The sequence below is a fragment of the Oncorhynchus kisutch genome, linkage group LG2 (assembly GCF_002021735.2).
Source record: "Oncorhynchus kisutch isolate 150728-3 linkage group LG2, Okis_V2, whole genome shotgun sequence".
In the NCBI taxonomy this organism is placed as follows: domain Eukaryota; kingdom Metazoa; phylum Chordata; class Actinopteri; order Salmoniformes; family Salmonidae; genus Oncorhynchus; species Oncorhynchus kisutch.
The window spans coordinates 26,832,459-26,853,530 of record NC_034175.2 but is presented as its reverse complement, the minus strand read 5'-3'; the positions used below and the strand labels follow the sequence as shown (position 1 = coordinate 26,853,530).

At 43.4% G+C, this 21,072-nt stretch overlaps 1 protein-coding gene across 16 annotated transcripts in view; it reads left to right on the top strand.

Moving 5' to 3' along the window:
* LOC109864489 (plectin) overlaps positions 1–21,072 on the top strand; it is a 176,979-nt gene that overhangs the window by 125,022 nt on the left and 30,885 nt on the right. For 7 of the 16 annotated variants that reach the window (XM_031792134.1, XM_031792144.1, XM_031792139.1 and 4 more), the window contains exons 2-10: positions 2,142–2,203; positions 9,340–9,429; positions 10,024–10,059; positions 11,093–11,170; positions 11,372–11,476; positions 14,329–14,495; positions 19,191–19,306; positions 19,920–20,020; positions 20,907–21,026. In XM_031792134.1, coding sequence (XP_031647994.1) covers positions 2,142–2,203; positions 9,340–9,429; positions 10,024–10,059; positions 11,093–11,170; positions 11,372–11,476; positions 14,329–14,495; positions 19,191–19,306; positions 19,920–20,020; positions 20,907–21,026 — 875 coding nt within the window. The remainder of the gene's footprint in view (positions 1–2,141; positions 2,204–9,339; positions 9,430–10,023; positions 10,060–11,092; positions 11,171–11,371; positions 11,477–14,328; positions 14,496–19,190; positions 19,307–19,919; positions 20,021–20,906; positions 21,027–21,072) is intronic. The other 9 variants (XM_031792175.1, XM_031792159.1, XM_031792153.1 and 6 more) reach the window with 3 other exon arrangements.

The following is a 21,072-nucleotide window of genomic DNA, read 5'->3' as shown; positions in this document are numbered from 1 at the left end:
GAGAGTAACTCACTCGGGAGAACCTATTAGTTTACCACTTTTTTTACGATGGGTTGAAACACTCCTTTGTCCTGCGGTGAATCAAGGAGATGGCTCAGGGTAAAGGAGGTAGGACCTTCGCCCCTTTTACCTTTGCGATCACTGTGTTTATCTTTGGCATTGTACAATGGAGTTTAAATAGTTTTTTTTAGCCTGAGTCATGACTGCGGCAGTGTGTATGCTGATTGCAAGCTGGACACTACTGCTGCGCTAACACCAGTATTTGGAATTTACATTAGTTGAATGACCATAGGTCAAGGTGCGGGGTTTGTCCAGGATTATGGGACCTTTGGAAAACGTCCTAAATTTGATGAGTATTTATGCCAGCAATCGACCAATCATGATTGCCCTTGTATTGTCGACAGAGAATGACAGAGGTCAAAGTTGCGTCAGTCTCCAGGCACACACAAATACCCTGTGGTTGCCACGGCAACGTGTTTCCATGGCAACGTGTTTTCATAACACAATAGCAACATGGCACACCTTAAAATACTAAAACGTAGCCTGCGGGTTCAGTTTGCGGTCGCAGTGAATCAGCACTGCCTTCAACGTTGTACTTTGGTTCGGCAGGGCGTTGCACTATGCAGTAAACACTCTGCCATTTCCTGGTTGCTAAAACTCTAATAGTTCACCTAATTTCACTTGATGTGACAAAATAAGCTAGTTTTTAGTGTAGAGAATCATTGTACCATCTAAACTTTCTGTTAAATATATTTTCCATAACCATGAATATTGTCGTTTCAGCTGTTTGAAGCTGGTGTACGAAACCAAAAATAAAAGACTCAAAAGCAAAAGTTAAGAATGGGAAGCATAGAAATACTGTTTCTTAGACTTGCTCTCAAGTAGAATGATAGATCTATAACTCACAATTCTATGTGACTTGGTCAGGTCGGCCAAAAAGTTACGTATTGCCACTTTAAGGGAAAATTCCCCCCAAAATGCAACTTCAAATTAATAATCTCCAGCACCAACCCAACATCAACATATGTGAAAATGGTCAATAAAAAAATTTAAAAAATTGTGAGGAAGATAAGTGTTTCCAATGACATCATTGGTGTGCATCGTGTGATTTTAACCTAGTATGAGTAGTAGGCATTGCCTATCTTCAATGCGACAATGCGACGTATGACTTTCGAAACAGACCAATTGGAATTGCTATTGGATTGGCCATCAGTACTACCTCACGTGATATAACTGATGGGCCCACTTGAAAAAGTGAGCCCAAATACTATATCTCAATGGGACTTCTTTGTTTATTTTTTTTGTATCCGTTATTTAACCAATCTTTCAGTGAAGTGGTCTGGCATGATGAATAACAGTTTGCGATATGCCTCTTGGTTGGGGAGGGTCAGTGTCTACAGTTGGTACGTCTGTGTCTGTGCTCTGCATTATGTTTTCCAGCACCCCAGGGTAGTGGGGTGTGTCCAGGTATTTGACTGAGGGTGTGTCCATTCCACTCAGTATGGTGAGGCTGAAACCGTATCTATCTGCTAGATGTGGTTGTCTGCCCGTTAAGGCACCGTTGTCTCTACTCTCTGAGAGCTACCGTATCTTGGCAGGTTCAACATGCGTGACCGGGCCAGTTACAGTATGTAGCCTATAGAGACACTGAACACCTGTACACAGTGTAATCCTTCCACTAAGCCTCAGGCCCTGCCTGTAGTCATACCATAGTGAAACGCATTCGCAGACACAACTAGACGATGACGGTGAATATCTAGGCACCGACTGTGCTTTGATGATTTCTCGTAAGTCCGACATGTTTAGTCCAGACGCTCTGGTATCATGTCTCACTAGGCAAGACTAACCCCATCCAATGACTTCTCTTTGTCTCGGGGATGTTCAAAATGATGGCGGCATCTGGGATATTTGTACGTTTTTCATCTCTTGTTGTTCATGTTAAATATATTTTAAATCCTTTGATCTTCTCCGTATCCCGAATATCCTGCGACATGTTTTAAATTTGACCGAGTCTTCTCAACCCCCGATAAATACCTCAGCACCTCAATATGACTGTATGTGCTCAGAGGGTGTATCAAATCTTTATTACTTTATAACTTTTTAACCATGTCTGACGTTTGCTCTTTGTTGTGTCCTTGCAGATGAACGGGATCGGGTACAGAAAAAGACCTTCACAAAATGGGTGAACAAACACTTGATAAAGGTATGGTAACACACTACCAGAGTGTTTTTTAATGTGCTCAATAACTCAATACCTAACTCACTCTCCCTGTCTTACTTACGTTAGTTAATACACTCATCACTGGTATCAATAGTTTATACACAAAGACAATCACACACACACACACACACACACACACACACACACACACACACACACCGACTTATTTTTAACCAACATCAGTTTGATTTCAATAGATTTGTTTCAATTTTGTTTCTGAGCTTTATTTGAGTTCTCACAATGACTCGTACAACATTTTCAAAATCAGTATTCCTGTGTTATTACCCATTTAAAAAAATACATGTATTTCTTAATAACTAGGCAAGTCAGAAAAGATCAAATTCTTATTTTCAAAGATGGAACAGTTGGTTAACTGCCTTGTTCTGGGGCAGAACAACAGATTTTTACCTTGTCAGCTCGGGGATTCGATCTAGCAACCTTTTGGTTACTGGCCCAACGCTCTAACCACTAGGCTACCTGCCGCCCCTTCATCAAATATCAGTCAAATGTCATAAAACGAATGAAAATGGCTGAAGTGGACACTTGCAGAACAACAGCAGCAGTTGTCAAAGTAGGATTTATGGTGAGTTGGATCACAACTGGTCCACAACTGATGAGGCAAATGGCAGATATTTCCTTAGTGAATCATGCCTCATAATTGGCCAACCAACCACATGGAGGCTGAGCTGTGTGTTTTCTGACGGTTGCAATTTAGCCTCTCGGCAAAAAAATGGATCTATTGCTTCAGAAGTCATTTTGCCACTAATGACAGGAGTAGGCTAGAATCTTTGGTGTGAATCGTAGCAACACCGGCCAGATACCTTATTGCTGTGTTTTAGATGTGTAGTTCCGTTTCTCAAATTTTAAAACTGGGACGAATCTTAACAAACACCAGGGCCCACATTCATAAAGTGTCTCAGAGTAGGAGTGCTGGTCTAGGATCAGTTTGACCTTTTACGTTGTAATGAATGGCCATGGGGTGACCTGATCCCAGATCAGCACTTCTACTCTGGGACACTTTATGAACACAGGCCCAGATAGTCTTCCTCTGATACAGAAACTATGTTCTCACCTTTTATGTTTACAATAATTATTTTGGTGTAGGGGATATCTGTGTCGGTATGTTAGTAGATGAGATGTGAACGTCTGATTTAACCGTTACTGCATCACTATGAGTGGAGCTGGGGTCCATTCTGGTCCAGCCATGCTGAACATGCAGGTGCTATTGAAGTCATGATCCCATGCTGGGTAGTATCCATGACAACACAATATTATGACAACGAGTTATGATTCCCCCACCAGACAGATATCAAACCATCAAGTGGTTGTTGTTTTTTTAGCACCATCTCAACCTACTACATCAATACAGTCAGACAGACCAACCCCTTTGGAAGGGCTTCATTGAAAGTGACATGCATTGGTCATACACAGACGTGCCAGACACACACACACACACACACACACACACACACACACACACACACACACACACACACACACACACACACACACACACACACACACACACACACACACACACACACACACACACACACACACACACACACACACACACACACACACACACACACACACACACACACAAACAGAAAGGTTACTGGAAATCATGATGGTTTCTAGCTTGGTGTTTCGAGGGAAGGTTTACCCGAAGACCAGTCTCTCTTCGACTGAGTGAGTTTGTCAATTGTGCTGTTGTCACCCTTCTCATTTCACCTACCTCACCACTGCCCCTTCCCTTAGGGCTGAAAACCACGCGGTGCTAACATACTCTGTTCCTGATATAACACACAAGCGAGCAGTCTTTTTCGTTAAGTGTTTTATGTGAGTCCCAGACATCTGGATACGTTTTGCTCTTTGCCTCTGAAGCACCGCATTCTGTTCTGGGCCCAAGGCCCGGTGGCTGCTAGCTGGGCCAACAGTAGCACATGTGCTACACAGACTGACTGCTGGTTCTGGGTGGCTGACTGCCCGCCCTTAGCTCTTTGCTAGGCAAGGTCCTTAAGTGCTCCTTACAGGTACTATCAGAGGAATCAATGTCCCTTGTCGTCCCACTGCCATTATGACAAATTGGTATGACAAGATTTGCACCTCGTTTAATGTTCGACGGACTGGGATGACTGTACATTTTTTCCTTAAAAAAAAAAAGTTTCAATGAAGTAGGCTATATATTGACATGAAGTAGACACATGTTTAATTAAGCGCTTTCTTAGAGAGAACTGTCTTCTTAGAAACCGTTTCATACCATACACAGTATGTGCTATGCAATGCATTGTTACAGAACTAGCCGAGTCATTCAAATGAAATAGCAACCCGAGCCAGGCTTGAAAAACCTACTGGGAAATATCATGCAGGAGATTTTTAAATATAGCATTTTGCGGTAGAACATTTTGCGCCCGTGTGCTGGCAAGCCGACGTTGAACTAAATGTTTTTAATGCGTTTCCAATGGGCACGTCCCGGGGTGGGCCATGAGGGCTTGTAAAAAGGGAGAAGGAATAACTTCCACTCGAGCATAAATCTTGTTGTGTGTCGACAAGGGTGGGAAGACCGAATGGAGGGTTTCTCAACCATTGTTCTGCGGTGTTATGTAAAAGGAGAATCCACTGTAAACTGACATTGTTCTGTCGATGAAATGCCCCAGGCACTTTTAATGAAGTGTACAGACCAGACACTATCACTATTTGCTTATTCAATGACGTGTGATATATTTTTTTATAGGCATTCAACATTTTATAATAACAAATGTGAGTTAACTGAAGGACACATCACCTAAAGGGTGTTTTGTAATGGGAAAGTGACGTGGCGGATGAGGTGTTGTCAGGTTCTGTGTTGACTGGCCTAATGGTTTTAACCTTGATGTCCTCACAATCTGCAGTGCACAATTTGTACCATGACACCAGTTGATCGCGTTGACTCAATCTGAGCTTCTTCAACATGGGCTATTGTGTTTTGATGACAGACAGGGTTTAAACATATGCTGCAGGATTGCAGAGAGAGACTGCTGTAGCTACCATAGAGGAACCAATGAGAGTGAAGCATTTCACACCAACTGCAATTATACTGTATTTATTATGGAGCCCCATTGCCAAGGCAGCAGCTACTCTTCCTGGGGTCCTGCAAAATTAAGGCAGTTATACAATTTTAAAAACATTACAGTATAATAATTACAGAATTCACAACACTCTGTGTGCCCTCAGGCCCATACACCCCTGCCACATATCTACAACGCAAAATCCATGCGTACGTGTGTGTATAGTGCGTATGTTATCATGTGTGTGTATGCATGTGTCTGCGCCTATGTTTGTGTTGCTTCACAGTCCCCCGCTGTTCCTTATGGTGTATTTTTACCTGATCTTTAAATCCTATTCTACTGGTTGCATCAGTTACCTGATGTGGAATAGAGTTCCATGTAGTCTTGGCTCTATGTAGTACTGTCCGCCTCCCATAGTATGTTCTGGACTTGGGGACTGTGAAGAGACCTCTGGTGGCATATCACACCATATGGGTGTCTGAGCTGTGTGCTAGTATTTTAAACAGACAGCTCGGTACCTTCAGCTTATCAACACCTCTTACAAAAACAAGTAATGAGGAAGTCAATCTCTCCTCTACTTTGAGCCGTGAGAGATGACATGCATGTCATTAATGTTAGCTTTCTGTGTACTTTTAAGGGCCAGCCGTGCTGCCATGTTCTGAGCCAACCACAATTTTCTCAAGTCCCTCTTTGTGGCACCTGACCACACGAATGAACAGTAGTCCAGGTGCGACAAAACCAGGGCCTGTAGGACCTGCCTTGTTGATAGTGATGTTAAGAAGGCAGAGCATCACTTTATTATGGACAGACTTCTCCCCATCTTAGCTACTGTTGTATCAATATGTTTTGACCATGACAGTTTATATTCCAGGGTTACTCCAAGCAGTTTCGTCTCCTCAACTAGCTCAATTTCCACATGGTTCATTACGAGATGTAGTTGAGGTTTAGGTTTTAGTGAATGACTTGTCCCAAATACAATGCTTTTAGTTTTGGAAACATTTAGTACCAACTTATTCCTTGCTACCCATTCCGAAACTAACTGCAGCTCTTTGTTAAGCGTTTCAGTCATTTCAGTCACTGTAGTAGCTCACTCATGTATAGTGTTGAGTCATCCGCATACAGAGACACACTGGCCTTACTCAAACCCAGTGGCATGTCGTTAGTAAATATTGAAAAAAGTAAGGGGCCTAAACAGCTACCCTGGGGAATTCCTGCTTCTACCTGGATTATGTTTGAGAGGCTTCCATTAAAGAACACCCTGTGTGTTCTGTTAGACAAGTAACTCTTTATCCACATTATAGCAGGGGGTATAAAGCCATAACACACAAGTTTTTCCAGCAGCAGACTATGATCGATAATGTCGAAAGCTGCACTGAAGTCTAACAAGACCGCCCATACAATCATATTATCATCCATTTCTTTCAGCCACTCATCAGTCGTTTGTGTAAGTGCCGTGCTTGTTGAGTGTCCTTCCCTACATGCGTGCTGAAAGTCTGTTGTCAATTTGTTTACTGTCAAATAGCATTGTATCTGGTCAAGCACAATTTTTTTCTAGAAGTTTACTATGGGTTGGTAACAGACTGATTGGTCGACTATTTGAGCCAGTAAAGGGGGCTTTACTATTTTTTGGTAGCGGAATGACTTTAGCTTCCCTCCAGGCCATGAGTGCACACACTTTCTAGTAGGCTTAAATTGAAGATGTGGCAATATCGTCCCCTATTATCCTCAGTAATTTTCCATCCAGATTGTCAGACCCCGGTGGCTTGTCAATGTTGATAGACAACAATAATTTTTCCAACGATAATTCTGGGACTGTAGAATGCCTTAGAATTTAAGTTGGATATTGACTGATTTTGAGGTAATTTGGCCTTTAGTCACAAACTGTTATATTGTAGCCCCAAGTAGTTGAACTGAATAGAAACACTTGAATGTTATGCGATCTTGTCCCATCAGTTCCAGACATACAACTTGTATAATGTTGTTGAAGTTGGAGACTCTTCATTGAAGTTGGACAATCTTACGTGATTAATGTGTTAACAGTGGTCCCTAGTGGCCATCAACCCTCACTGCATTTCAAACCTCCATGGATGGAGTGTGTACGCCACAGGTGGGCAGGAGTGAGTTACTGTGTTCACACACAGGGTTATATAACTACTTATAACACACAGTATTACATAAGTACTCACCATTTACCAGATGCCAGTAATAAAACAAGGTAGTGAGTGTTACAACTTGCAGGGACGAGACTTGTATACATACCTGTGCGAGGCCAGTACATGTTTTTCACAAGATCAAACACACTGACACAGTAGAACAGCATTACATGCAATCTCCCAATATTAACCATGTGTTTAAGCACTGATATTAGGAACTATTTTGACCACACTCTTTTATTCTATTCAATCTAACCTTTTTCATTTTCTTTCATCCTTTTTAATCATTGTATATATTCTCAGGCTCATTTTTTTTTTTTTTTTTTAATTTAACCTTTATTTAACTGGGCAAGTCAGTTAAGAACAAATTCTTGTTTACAATGACGGCCTACCAAAAGGCAAAAGGACTCCTGCGAGGACGGGGGCTGGGATTAAAGATTTCATAAACATTTGATAAAAATACAGGACAAAACACACATCACGGCAAGAAAGACTACACAACACTACATAGAGCCCTAAGATGAGGACATAGCATGGTAGCAACACAACATGGTAGCAGCACAAAGGAGGGTACAAACATTATTGGGCACCGACAACAGCACAAAGGGCAAGAAGGTAGAGACAACAATACATCACGCAAAGCGGCCACAACTGCCAGTAAGAGTGTCCATGATTTTAGTCTTTGAATGAAGAGATTGAGAGTAAACTGTCCAGTTTTAGTGTTTTGTTGCCCCTCGTTCGTCGCCAGCTGCAGCGAACTGGAAAGACGAGCGACCCGGGGATGTGTGTGCTCTGGGGACCTTTAACGGAACGTGACTCATGATCATATTCTCTTCCTCTTTCTGTCATTCTCCCTCTCTATTTCCTTGTTCTCTCCATCTCATCCCTCGTCCGCGCTTTCTCCTCCGTCCAGCATGGGGCAGCAGAGGTAGGTGCCGGCAAGCCCCAGCAGGAGGGCACTGTATGTGGGACTCATTCTGATGAGCATGTAGCGCACCTGAACACTATCCCCTCCCCACACCTTTGCCATCACTGTGAAAGTATGAGGAATTACGCTGACGCTGTCACACAGAAATAGGCCTATGCCTTGTGGACCGTGGGCCAAACCCTAACTTGAGATATGTGCGAGTAACTAGGGCGTGGTCACGTAAATCACGCGCTTATGCCAATGGGAGATTTGTCCAGGTTACGTGCACAGACCTCAAGTGTTAGGACTATGTGTTGCACAATGAAGTACATACTTTTGAGGCATGCAGTCCCTTCGCATTTTGGATGAAAATGACTTTTAAATCCTTCAGTTTCAGTCGTTCCCTACGCTCCGTAAGCTTTCACCCTCTTCTGCTCACGATGACCGTTTATCTTTCTTACTGGAATTGATTATAGCATGCGCCCAGTCCCAAGACTCACTGGACTATCTGTTTTCATTTGCACGTATCCGTTTGCCTACGTTCGTAATGTTTACTTAGTTGTTTTTGACTGTCATTTTATTTTATTTTATGAAGACCCCCTGACTTCCATCCATCATCGCTCAGTAGATCTGGCAGCTGCCACAGGTGTCTTGGGTGTCCAACGCAGGCCGATTGGTTGCCTGCAGCCGTGCATTCCTGTCCTTTGTACAGATGTACTGGCGGAGAGCGAGAGCTGCAGGCTTCTAGCCTGAGCTGTGTAGACTGATTGAGAGGAGCTTGAACATTTTGTATAATTTTATACAGGAAAGATTGGTTATTCTTTCCAAGGTTTACTGTAAGAGGATGATCCCCCATGTCTAGGTGCCCTGTCAACTCAGACTCATAACCAGATCCGGAATATTAAAATGCTATTACACAAATACAATGCATAGTTTGTAGGTATTTTGTCTTAGGTGTTGCACAAAGAAAAGACATTGCGATGACAACCTTCTCTTTCTGTTCCACAGTCACAGAGTCAGGTGACTGATCTGTATGAAGACCTGAGAGATGGACACAACCTGATCTCCCTCCTGGAGGTCCTCTCTGGGGAGACACTGGTAAGTACTGCTGACTTCTGATTGGCGAATGGACTGGCCTGTACCTCTGATCCTGACTTCTGATTGGCAAATGGACTGACCTCTGCATCTGTAACGGACTTCGATCCAAACCCCCCCCCCCCCCCCCCATGCTGAACCAAGGCCTGACCCTAAGTAACAAAAGTCTAGCCCTTATTTATACCTCCCTCTCATTCTAGTCGCTGGAAATATGAACTATTTGTAGTTGTTTAGATTTTTTAAAACAAGTCAGTAAGTCAACACTGGACGCTTGCACATTATGATGATGCGTTCTAGGTTACTGCAGATCTCTCGGGAAGCATTGCACTCTGTCTCTGCTACAGTAGCCCATCGCTCTGCTGGTCTCTGCTCATCTACCAGACGCCTCCATGGTCCTAACACAATAACCCCACTTTGGCTTCTCTTTTTGTACTGTGTGCTCCTGTCTGACCTTTCTCTGGTTCTCTTTTTCTGCCCCCCCCCCTCTCCTCATATCCCCCTCTTTACCCCCCCTACACTTTCCCCCCTTTCCTGTATGCTGACCTTTGCCCTCTGGCCGATGCCTCCTCTCTTTGCACTGCTCTTTGCTGGGGCTAGGCAAGGGAGAGAGACGTGGTCAGGAACTTGCGGTTGGTGAGTGGGGTTTTCTATAACTCGGCCGCCATTTTCTTCTTCTACTTCATGTGGCTTGAGTCATCCGTTACCCAGTGGCTCAGCTGTGCATGATGTCACTTCCTCTGCTTATGATTCCATTAATTATTTTTCCTTCGGCCGTCACTTAATTACCATTGACAAGCGTACAAAGACTGAGGTGCATTAACCATTTCGCTGCTGGCTATGAACAAAAAACCCTCATATATTGATAGGTGCCATGGCTGAATGAAGGAAGGACATGATTGTCTAACTACTTCATTGACTCTAGTCATTGACCCTATAACACTACTTAAGCATTGGAAATGATCCATTTGAAAATAGCTTTATTGTTTCTGTTTATCTCAATTACTAATGCTTATTGCATAGCACAAATACAGTATTCTTTGGAAGTGGAAGTCTTCGATTCATTGTTCTCCCGTCAGAACACATGACCGAAGTGGTGACACAATTCAAAACCAACCAAAGATTCCTGTACCTAATAGCTAATCATGGTATTGGCTCAGCCTCTTTCACTCCAAATATATTTCTTATTTACCTCTGTGTTTGTCTTTCGAAGGTGAAGAACAAGTAGGTACACTAATGAATGATGTCATTAATGTGGTTTTACAATGAGGGAAGTTGTACTTGGAGATCTGTGAGATGCATCAGTTATCCGTCATATTCTTTGTCATTCATCTTTTTCTTTTGGAGGAAAACCATGTGTACTCTTGTCATTGACTCTACAATTTTAGTTCCCAATTTCCCTTTTCCCGTTTTGTTGGATATTGTCGTAGCTGCATCACATTTTTCTCTTCCAACGTAGTCTCACTCGCATTTCTCGAAAGCCTCTTCGAAGGTAGCATTAACTCCTGTCCAGTCTGTTTCTAACCCCTCTCTCTCTCTCTCGCTCTCTCGCTCCTCTCTCTCACTCCTCTCTCTCGCTCTCTCTCTCGCTCTCTCTCGCTCCTCTCTCTCTCTCTCTCTCTCTCTCGCTCTCTCGCTCTCTCTCTCTCGCTCCTCTCTCTCTCTCCAGCCCAGAGAGAAAGGCCGCATGAGATTCCACAAGCTGCAGAATGTACAGATTGCACTGGACTTCCTCAAACACCGACAGGTAAGAGAAACAGCAATGGAAATGTAATAATGGCGATGATGTAACAAATGATTTACCCTCTTGTACTGTATTAAGATGACTTACTGTAAGTGACATGACTGAGGACTATCTCAATGCATTGGAACAGGGTAATAATGTATCTACTATGATGTGAACTACTATAATTGTTAAGTCTCGCTCTTCTCTGTCGTCCAATCACAGGTCAAGCTGGTGAACATCAGAAACGATGACATCGCGGATGGCAACCCCAAGCTGACCCTTGGGCTGATATGGACCATCATCCTTCACTTCCAGGTGTCCTACTCTGTCAGTGTTGTGTTCCATTACCATATAGCTCCTCATCCTCCTATCTCCTTGGCTCTGATCCAAGCCAATCAGTAACAATCACAAATTGAACTCAATCCAATCACCTGTAATCCATTATCTCAATCATTCGAGATGTTACCACATCGCTTTCATAAAATCACATTGCTATCAAATCTGTTATCAAATTATCCTCAAATATATTTCAATCGTAGTATTATTACATTTGAATAATTATAATTATTATAACAGATTAAACTCCAGCCTCTTCATAGTAGGCTAATGTACTGTAGGCCATGCTAACCCTTCCTGATAATTAATGATCATGCTTTAATTTAGTTATTTTGAAACATGGAAAGAATAAGGAAGTGATCTTATGATGTAGCTTTCCATGCCACTTAAATAGCCTTAACATACTGATGAAGTGTTACAATACAATAGCATCAGTGTGTGTGTGTGAATCACTCTCCCCATGCTTCCCAAGGGAAAGGAGTGGCATAACTTTGTCCCACTGGACAAAAACTGGTTGAATCAACGTTTTATCCACATATTTTCAACCCCCAAAAATCTGTTATGACGTTGAATCAACATGGAAAACTGAATTTGATTTGCAGAAAGTCATCAACGTAAGGGAAATTAGTATTTTTTTCAGAGGTGTAAAAAGTACCTAATTGTCATACTTGAGTAAAAGTATAGATACCTTAATAGAAAGTTACTCAAGTAAAAGTGGAAGTCATCCAGTAAAATACAACTTTAGTAAAAGTCTAAAAGTATTTAGTTTTAAATATACTTAAGTATCAATAGTAAATGTAATTGCTAAAATATACTTAAGTATCAAAAGTAGAAGTCATATAAAATTCCTTATATTAAGCAAAGCAGACGGCACCATTTTCTTGTTTTTAAAATGTATGGATAGCCAGGGGCTCACTCCCACACTCAGACATTATTTACAAAAGATGCATTTGTGTTTAGTGGGTCTGCTAGATCAGAGGCAGAAGGGATGACCAGGTGTTCTCTTGATAAGAGTTTGAATTGGACCATTTTCCTGTCCTGCTAACTAAGCATTCATAATGTAACTAGTACTTTTTGTTGTCAGGGAAAATGTATAAAGTAAAAAGTACAATATTTTTTGATAGGAATGTAGTGAAGTAAAAGTTGTCAAAAATATAAATAGTAATGTACAGATACCCCAAAAAACGACTTAAGTATATTTACTTAAGTACTTTACACCACTGCTTTTTTTCACACAACTTTGAACCAAAATCGAATAACGTGGTGAAATTTTTTGTTGATTTCACGTTAGTTGACAACAATTGTAAATCAACACTAGACATTGAACTGACCTCTGTGCCCAGTCTTACTGAACAATTTCAATAATAATTTCAAATACTTTAGCTAGACTTGATCGAATTTGCCTGACTTAAAGGAACCAATACAATAGTCAAACCCTGCCCATCCGGCACCCCGGGTGGGCTTAAGTAAACATGAAAAGTATTTGAAAGATGTCAAATAGTATTTGAACCCAGGTCTGTGAGGGACCCATGTTCCGATGAAGGCAGAGGAAGTAAAAGAACATTGTGTCCTGCAAACTATTCCCCACGGTAGCATTGACTATTGGTTCCATTAAGCCAGGCTAAAGTATTTGAAATTATTTCAAATAGTATTTGAAAACAGGTCTGATACCTCCCTTACTTGCTATGTTATGCTGTAAAACCTTTGTGAAATAACACATGGGCTTTCTATAACACGACATGATTTGATTAAAGAAGGCGTGGCACTGCCAGTTAAGATGGAGCAGTAAGCCCAAGTGGCAGCTATGGTTGGGCAGGGCACAGGAAGAGATGTTGGTTCTGCAGTAAGACTGGTACCCACTGGGCACAGACATCAGTTCAACTTCTAGTTTTGATTTAAATTTTCATTGGTTTACTGCACTCCGTGTACTGCGTTGGCTAGAGAGGCGTATCTCTCATTTCCCAGAAGGAGGGGGAAAACAGCAGGGCCGAAGCCTGGTGAGTCATCATAGGCATTCTACTCTTCTTTAGAGGGGAGAGGTTTAGGGTGGGGCCATCGAGGGGTGGATTGGATCCCGAGGAGAACACACAGACACACACACACTTACAGTATACCCACACACACCGACTACAGAAAGAGACCAGTAGGCAGAGATTTTGGTAATTGAGCGGTCTTTTTGGCAAGAACAGAGAGTACCCTCTGAGCCTCTGGCGACTGTGACTCATTTCATTTCCCTTCCGGCCCAAATAAAATAAAATAAAAACCAGTCCTGTCACATTAGCCAATGGACCAGATAGTGCTTAAGTTGTGTCTGGAAACCCAAAGCAGGAGCAGTCTCCGCTGGACATCCCTCCCACCTACCCAATGACCTAGGAATTGAGATCTAGTTGGCGGTTCCCTTTGATGTCACCTATGTACTATTGATGACAGGGGTTGCCTCCCCTGGCTAAAAAACACATTTTTTTCTTGTTTTCCACCACAGATCATTGAGGGGGACAAACCTGATTCAGATTGAGCCAGAATATCATATGATTGAATCAAACCCCATCTTTACAATGCATCATTGATTTTTCTCAACTAGATTATATCTTTATTGTTTCCAACTATCTCCCTCTGCCACCATGACAAGCAGGGTTTGGGGTCAATTCCATATCAATTCAGTCGATCCAGGAAGTGAACTGAAACTCAGTTTTCTATTCCAAATCTCGTCACTGAGAAGGCATTTTCATCAAATTTTAGTTAACTTCCTGCATTGACCAAAATGTAAATGGAATTGACCCCAACCCTGGTGGCGTGTGGCCTCCTCCCCTGTCTAACCCCCGGTATCTGTCCTCCCCTGTTAGATCTCGGACATCCAGGTGAATGGCCAATCAGACGACATGTCGGCCAAGGAGAAGCTGCTGATGTGGTCCCAGCGCATGGTGGATGGCTACCAGGGCATCCGCTGTGACAACTTCACCACCAGCTGGAGGGACGGCAAGCTCTTCAGCGCCGTCATCCACAAACACCAGTACGTGGTCCTCTGTAGCTCTGTTTGTAGAAACGTGCTTCTTGTAATGCCAGGATACTGGGTTCGATTCCCGGGACCACCTGTATATATATATATATATATGGCATATATTTTTAATTATTTTTAGTATATTACTTTGGCTGTCGACACCTCAAGCCACATTACGTAGTGTAACATTTACAGTATTTCATCTCTGTACCCAGAACCAAACAAGAGACTATATACTGCACCTAATGTTCAGATACTGGCTAACATCTTTGAATTTTAGCCTCAGAATGTTACACGCAAGCTCCGCTGTCGCCCCAAAATGTAGCCTCACCTCCAGCCATTTCAGGTTTATTCTTAAAAGGTGAGATTAACCCCAAAAATAGTACCCCAAATGTACCCACTCATGCTCTTACCCACAGTAAGTGACACTGATAGGTGTTAATATGTCTTGTCCTAGCGTCTCTGGTAGTGCTAAGCTGTATGCAATGCGGTTGTCGTGACACATCACCGCACATTCGTTTTATTCGATGTGAAGCAGATGGGGCAGGAATGGAACATATTGTCAAATGTCAAATTGTAGTGTGTGCCATGCTGGTTCTGACTAGTCCTTCAAATTATTATTATTATTATTATTTTATCACAAGGTCATACATTAGGTCATATATAGGTACAATCATTGGTAGGTATGCTTGGTAGAAGAGCTGCTTTAAATGTACAATATATATAGCTAGCTGCTTGACCATTCGTATCTAAATTACCAAGTAATTCATTGTAGTATTTTCTCTTTTACACCATGTGTCCAAATCCCTCCCCATCCACCCCAGGCAATATTTATTTTATTTATTTATTTCCTTTGCATCCTCGTGTTGATGCTCACATCATATATAATATACACCATTATACAAAAGTATGTGGACACCTCGTCAAATTAGTGGATTCGGCTATTTCAACCATACCCGTTGCTGACAGGTGTGTAAAATCACTCGCACACACATGCAAACTCCATAGATAAACATTGGCAGTAGAATGGCCTTACTGAAGAGTTCAGTGACTTTCAACCTGGTACTGTCATAGGATGCCACCTTTCCAACAAGTCAGTTCATCAAATTTCTGCCCTGCTAGAGTTGCCCCGGTCAATTGTAAGTGCTTTTATTGTGAAGTAGAAACGTCTAGGAGCAACAACGGCTCAGCCGTAAAGTGGTAGGTCACACAAGCTCACAGAACAGGACCGCGGGGGGTGCTAAAGCGTGTAGCATGTAAAAATTGCCTGTCCTCAGTTTCAGCACTATCTACGAAGTTCTAAACTGCCTCTGGAAGCAACGTCAGCACAAGAACTGTTTGTCGGGACCATCCTGAAATGGGTTTCTATGGCCAAGCAGCCGCACACAAGCCTAAGATCACCATGTACGATGCCAAGCATCGGCTGGAGTGGTGTAAAGCTTTACACAGCTAAAGTGGTGTAAAGCTCACCGCCATTGAACTCTGGAGCAGTGGAAACACGTTCTTTGGAGTGATGAATCACGCTTCACCATCTGGCAGTCCGGGGGACGAATCTGAGTTTGGCGGATGCCAGGAGAACGCTACCTGCCCCAATGCATAGTGCCAACTGTAAAGTTTGGTGGAGGAGGAATAATGGTCTGGGGCTGTTTTTCATGGTTCGGCTAGGCCCCTTAGTTCCAGTGAAGGGAAATCTTAAGGCTACAGCTTCCAACTTTGTGGCAACAGTTTGGGGAAGGCCCTTTCTTGTTTCAGCATGACAATTCCCCGGTGCACAAAGCGAGGTCCATACAGAAATGGTTTGTCGAGATCGGTATGGAAGAACTTGACTGGCCTACACAGAGCCATGACCTCAACCCAATTGAACACCTTTGGGATGAATTGGAACGCCGACTGTGAGCCAGGACTAATCGCCCAACATCAGTGCCCGACCTCACTAATGCTCTTGTGGCTGGACGGAAGCAAGTCCCTGCACCAACGTTCCAAAATCTAGTGGAAAGCCTTCCCAGAAGAGTGGAGGATGTTATAGCAGCAAAGGGGGGACCAACTCCATATTAATGTCCATGATTTTGGAATGAGCTGTCCAACGAGCAGGTGTCCACATCATTTTAGTCATGTAGTGTATATGAGTACAAATGTAGACTATCAGGTATATAATCAATCAGACACGGCTTTCAGTTTTGACAAGCGAGAGAGAAGTTTTCCATGTCTTATAAAAGAAGGTTGTGTACCCACTTCGTGTTTTATTTCTCAGTTCTGACTTGTCCTGAGGTAAATTACGTTTTTACATCTAACTCTGTAGTTGTTCAATCTCCTCTCCTGGCCGTACTTGATTGTACAGGTTTCAGGCAGCTCTAATAAGACATTTATTTGAACCTGTCATTGCCCTGGGCTTGGAATACCACAGGTGGGTGTTGTCTCAGATGGATACAGGTACTGGCACTGGTTTGAGCACTTACTGTATATGCTGTTATTATTACGTTATTAGACTCACTAATGCCCATTCAGATGGAGAGGGTGCTGTCTGAGGCACCTGGGTGGTGTAGAATTGGGAAAGATTTGTTTACTTGTCCTTTCATAAGAATCTATTTTCCTTGGGAGCCTTGGACTAGAGGAGTGACCAGTTGAGTTCTCAGTGAGTCACTCCTTCTGTTAACTATTACAATGGCCTTAGAGCTGATTTAGTCTCTGCTGAAGCATATAGTCACGTATATAGACATGAGAGCTGACCTGCGAGTGGAGACATGTCTGTGGTCTCTCAAAGTGGGAGGCGGAGTCCTAAAAAGCCACAGAGACCGGGGCTCATTATCTGTAAATAATAGGGGTCTTCCAGCACCTAACATGTAATGAAAGCAGCACCCTGCACATCCCCAGGGAGTCTGAATGAAACATGAGAACGACTGAAAAAGAGGGCCATGTGGTGAGGGGAAACTTGGGTGAATACCCAGCCAGGCGTGGCACAAAAGGAAGGAAGAAAGAGAGGCCCACGGGGCAGGTTCAATCAAAGCTGTGCGTGTACCTGCAAAGTTCAGCTACACCCTGCTCACTCTAACAGAGAGCGAGAGAGAGAACACTTTTTTTTTCTTTTTTTAACGGTTTTGTGTGTCACCTAAGGCAGTCTATTTAGTAGCTTATTTTCATAAAGAGAGAGGTGTGTCACTGTAACACTCCTACTCAAACGACTAACACTGCAGAGTTACTTTTTGCACAGCCTGCAGTCTGCACTATCCGCCAATTCGCCCTTTTTTTTAACAGCTTATTTGGAGGTTTCAATGTTGTTGTCACCCTGGGAACTAAGGACCTAACTGGTGAAAGTTACAGTTGATATCGGGGGAGCTGTTTTGGATAGACCGGGCTGAGGTTGGGAGGTCAGGTCACAGGGGATGACAGCAGTTAGCCTTCTAGTGGTACAGAGATGTTTCTTCTCTCACGGAGAGGGTTGAGCACTCTTTGTAACCTCGACGTGACGATTGCGAAGACGCCCTATTGAAGACGTAAATGCTCAGGTGGGATTTACCTGCACATTCTGCAGACATGGACCCGACTGTTTCCCGAACAAACACCAAACCATCACCTTGTTAAAATGGTTGGAGCAGCACGCCTTTTGGAATTGGAATTTCACTGTTAAGTGCAACGTTTTCACTTGCCACTGCATGAGTACGAAACAGCTAGCTCTCTGTTTTGGGGAGACTACAACTCCCAGAAGGCACCATGATATCGAGTCTGAAGAGGAAGCTGTCCACAAAGTCCAGGAAGAGGACTGGCCGCTCGTCCAGCAGGGGCACAGGCTTGGTCAGCTCATTGGAAGACCGCGTGGTCATGCAGTGTGACAATATCCCCTCAGAAGGCTCCTCTTGGGAATCGGGCCAGGGATCCCACGGCTCAGTAGCCCACTCCAGCTGCGACTCCCACTCAGGGGACCAGGAACTGGGCCAGGGGACAGGGCTGGGACATGACTGCAGCCCCCACAGCCTCCAGGGAGGGGAGGGGAGGCTAGTCAGCCCCAGTAGGGTAGAAGGGAGGCCCCCCAGGCCACGGAAGCAGCTCTCTTTTACGGAGGTGCAGTGCCTGGAATCGGACCCAAGCCCTGGGGACTACTACACTGTCCGGTCCACCCTTCACGTCAAATCGCTGTATGGGTCTGCTCTAAGCTTCTCTCATATTTGTCTTGGGCTTTACTTTGGGAGTATATCAGAATAATGTGAAAGTTTGGTAAAGAGAGAATGAGTACACTGAGCCATTAAAAAAATGGAATAAGTTCTAAACAGTGCCTTTTGGTTCTCAATGGATGCAATGAAAAATGAAATCGAGAGGGAACAGATTTTTTTGTTGTAATGTTTACATTGGTCAAGAATTGAATTTGAGTAACGGCAGGCTTTGAATGTTTCCCTATGGTTATTTTCTGTTCACTTCCACTCATCTGCACCACGGAGAGGATGGTAACGGGGAGCGAGTCTAGGTGCTTATCTAATTTGAAACATGGCTGCTCTTGTTGTCTGCTGCAGCCCCATGTAACAATCCGTTCATATATAGATGCCAAACACCCCAGGGAAGGCAGGTGTTCACTACAGATTTCTGACATACAGATTTCTGACAAGCGATATGTAGGTAGGAATTATCCGTGTCTGCCCGGCCAGTCCTTATACCCTCATCTGTCTACACTGCCTTTACACCAATCGTGACTGATGTCCCATGGTTCTGTCTCCTCAGGCCTAGACTCATTGACATGAGTAAGGTGTACCGCCAGACCAACGTGCAGAACCTTGAGTACGCCTTCAACGTGGCCGAGACGGACCTGGGCGTGACACGCCTGTTGGATCCAGAGGGTAAGACTGCACGGAGATCCTCCAGTGCATGCACATGTGATGATGGCTGACCTCAACACCAGGGGTGGAATCATAAGTGCACACTGTAGCAAAGAGTTGCAAAATGTTTCGCAATCGGAAAACATTTTTTTACAACGAAAACAATAGCTTCTATTCGGCAAATTCCCTCCCCATTTTGTTGTTTGCTTCTGTTTTGTTCTTAGTGAATGCACCCCAGGTTCTCCAACCACGTCCCACCTAACTTTGTACTCTTGCTATTTAATGGAAGGAGAGTCAGGGGTGAGAGACTCCGCCCCACTACCCCACCCATACCATTCAGTGCTGTATGAGCCGTGTCCAATCAAATATTTTGATAGCTTACTCCCTTCTCCAAATCCACCATGAACATGATCTAGGTGTATAACTAATGTTTACACACATCTTCACATACCAACCAATGATTGGGTGCACTTCACTTTTTGTTATACAATGAAAGGTCCTCATCCTAAAAAATGTACAAAGTAACTAATAACACCTCAAAGTACTTAATCCCGTTTTTTGGTATTTGCGGCATCTCCATTCCTCTTTCGCTGTGAAAAACCCCCATCTATAAACACACAAATGATTTCCCCAGATGTTGACGTGCCACACCCTGATGAGAAGTCCATCATCACCTACGTGTCGTCCCTGTATGACGCCATGCCCCGGGATGTCCAGGATGGAATCCAGGCTAACGTGAGTGCACTTCTGACCGCCGCTGATCTCTGATCACTTCAATATTGTTTTTTTACAAGATTGTCCCTAAACCTGATATACTCACAAACTGGACACCTCATGTCCCGAGACTCAAATTGATCCATTTAAAAAAAGGACACGCTATAAAGCCACTGTTATTGCATTCAAACACCTACTGTCAAGGAGAGTTCATTCAGGGAAACTCCTGGATTATGGCTTGTGACAGTCAGAACATGTAATTGCTTAATTTATGACACTGACAGCAAGAGCCGCTTCAGTTTGGAACTACAGTAGCCATCCTAAATGGAGCTGCAGGAAATTAGCAACCTTCTGTGTTTACCTCAAAGGACTTTCTACCTAATAAACACCCCTCTCACACCACAGCATGATCACAGCACACAGAAGAGAGCTGTTGGAAAAGCAGAATGGTGTACTGTATTGTATTGCCAAAACAGATTTTAGAGTGCCATTTGTACTCCAATGCTAACTAAAGATGTACTGGGTAAAGGTAAAGTAGGGGACTTTTGTAAAGGAGGGGACTTTTGTTTATTGCACACGTGTGTACTAATGCACGTACACACACACTACATTATCATTCTCGCTCTCTCTCTTTCAATTTAACCTGCTTTTATTGGCTTGATGTAACAATGTACTGTACATATTGCCAAAGCGTAATAATAATCAATATTGTCAACGGGACAATCAGTAACAACATTCACTCACTCACACTCTGCTCCCTGTCCAGCCACACAAGGCTGGGCCTGTTGACACCTAATTGAGTGAGGGTGGTGTGTGAGCAGGCGAGTCATCGTGGCTCTCCAGGAGAAGGCTCTTGGCTGTCTTTCGTTAAACCCCGTCGTTGTCTATTGTGTTCTCTGCGCCACAGGAGTTGGAGCTGCGCTGGACAGAGTACTATGAGCTGGTCACTATCATTCGGCAGTGGATAAGCCACCATGTCGTTATCTTCGGGGAGAGGAGGTTCCCAGGCAGCTATGAGGAGATAGAGGTGAGTCTCCTACCTGGACAGTTACTAGTAGGGCTGTTGTGAGTGG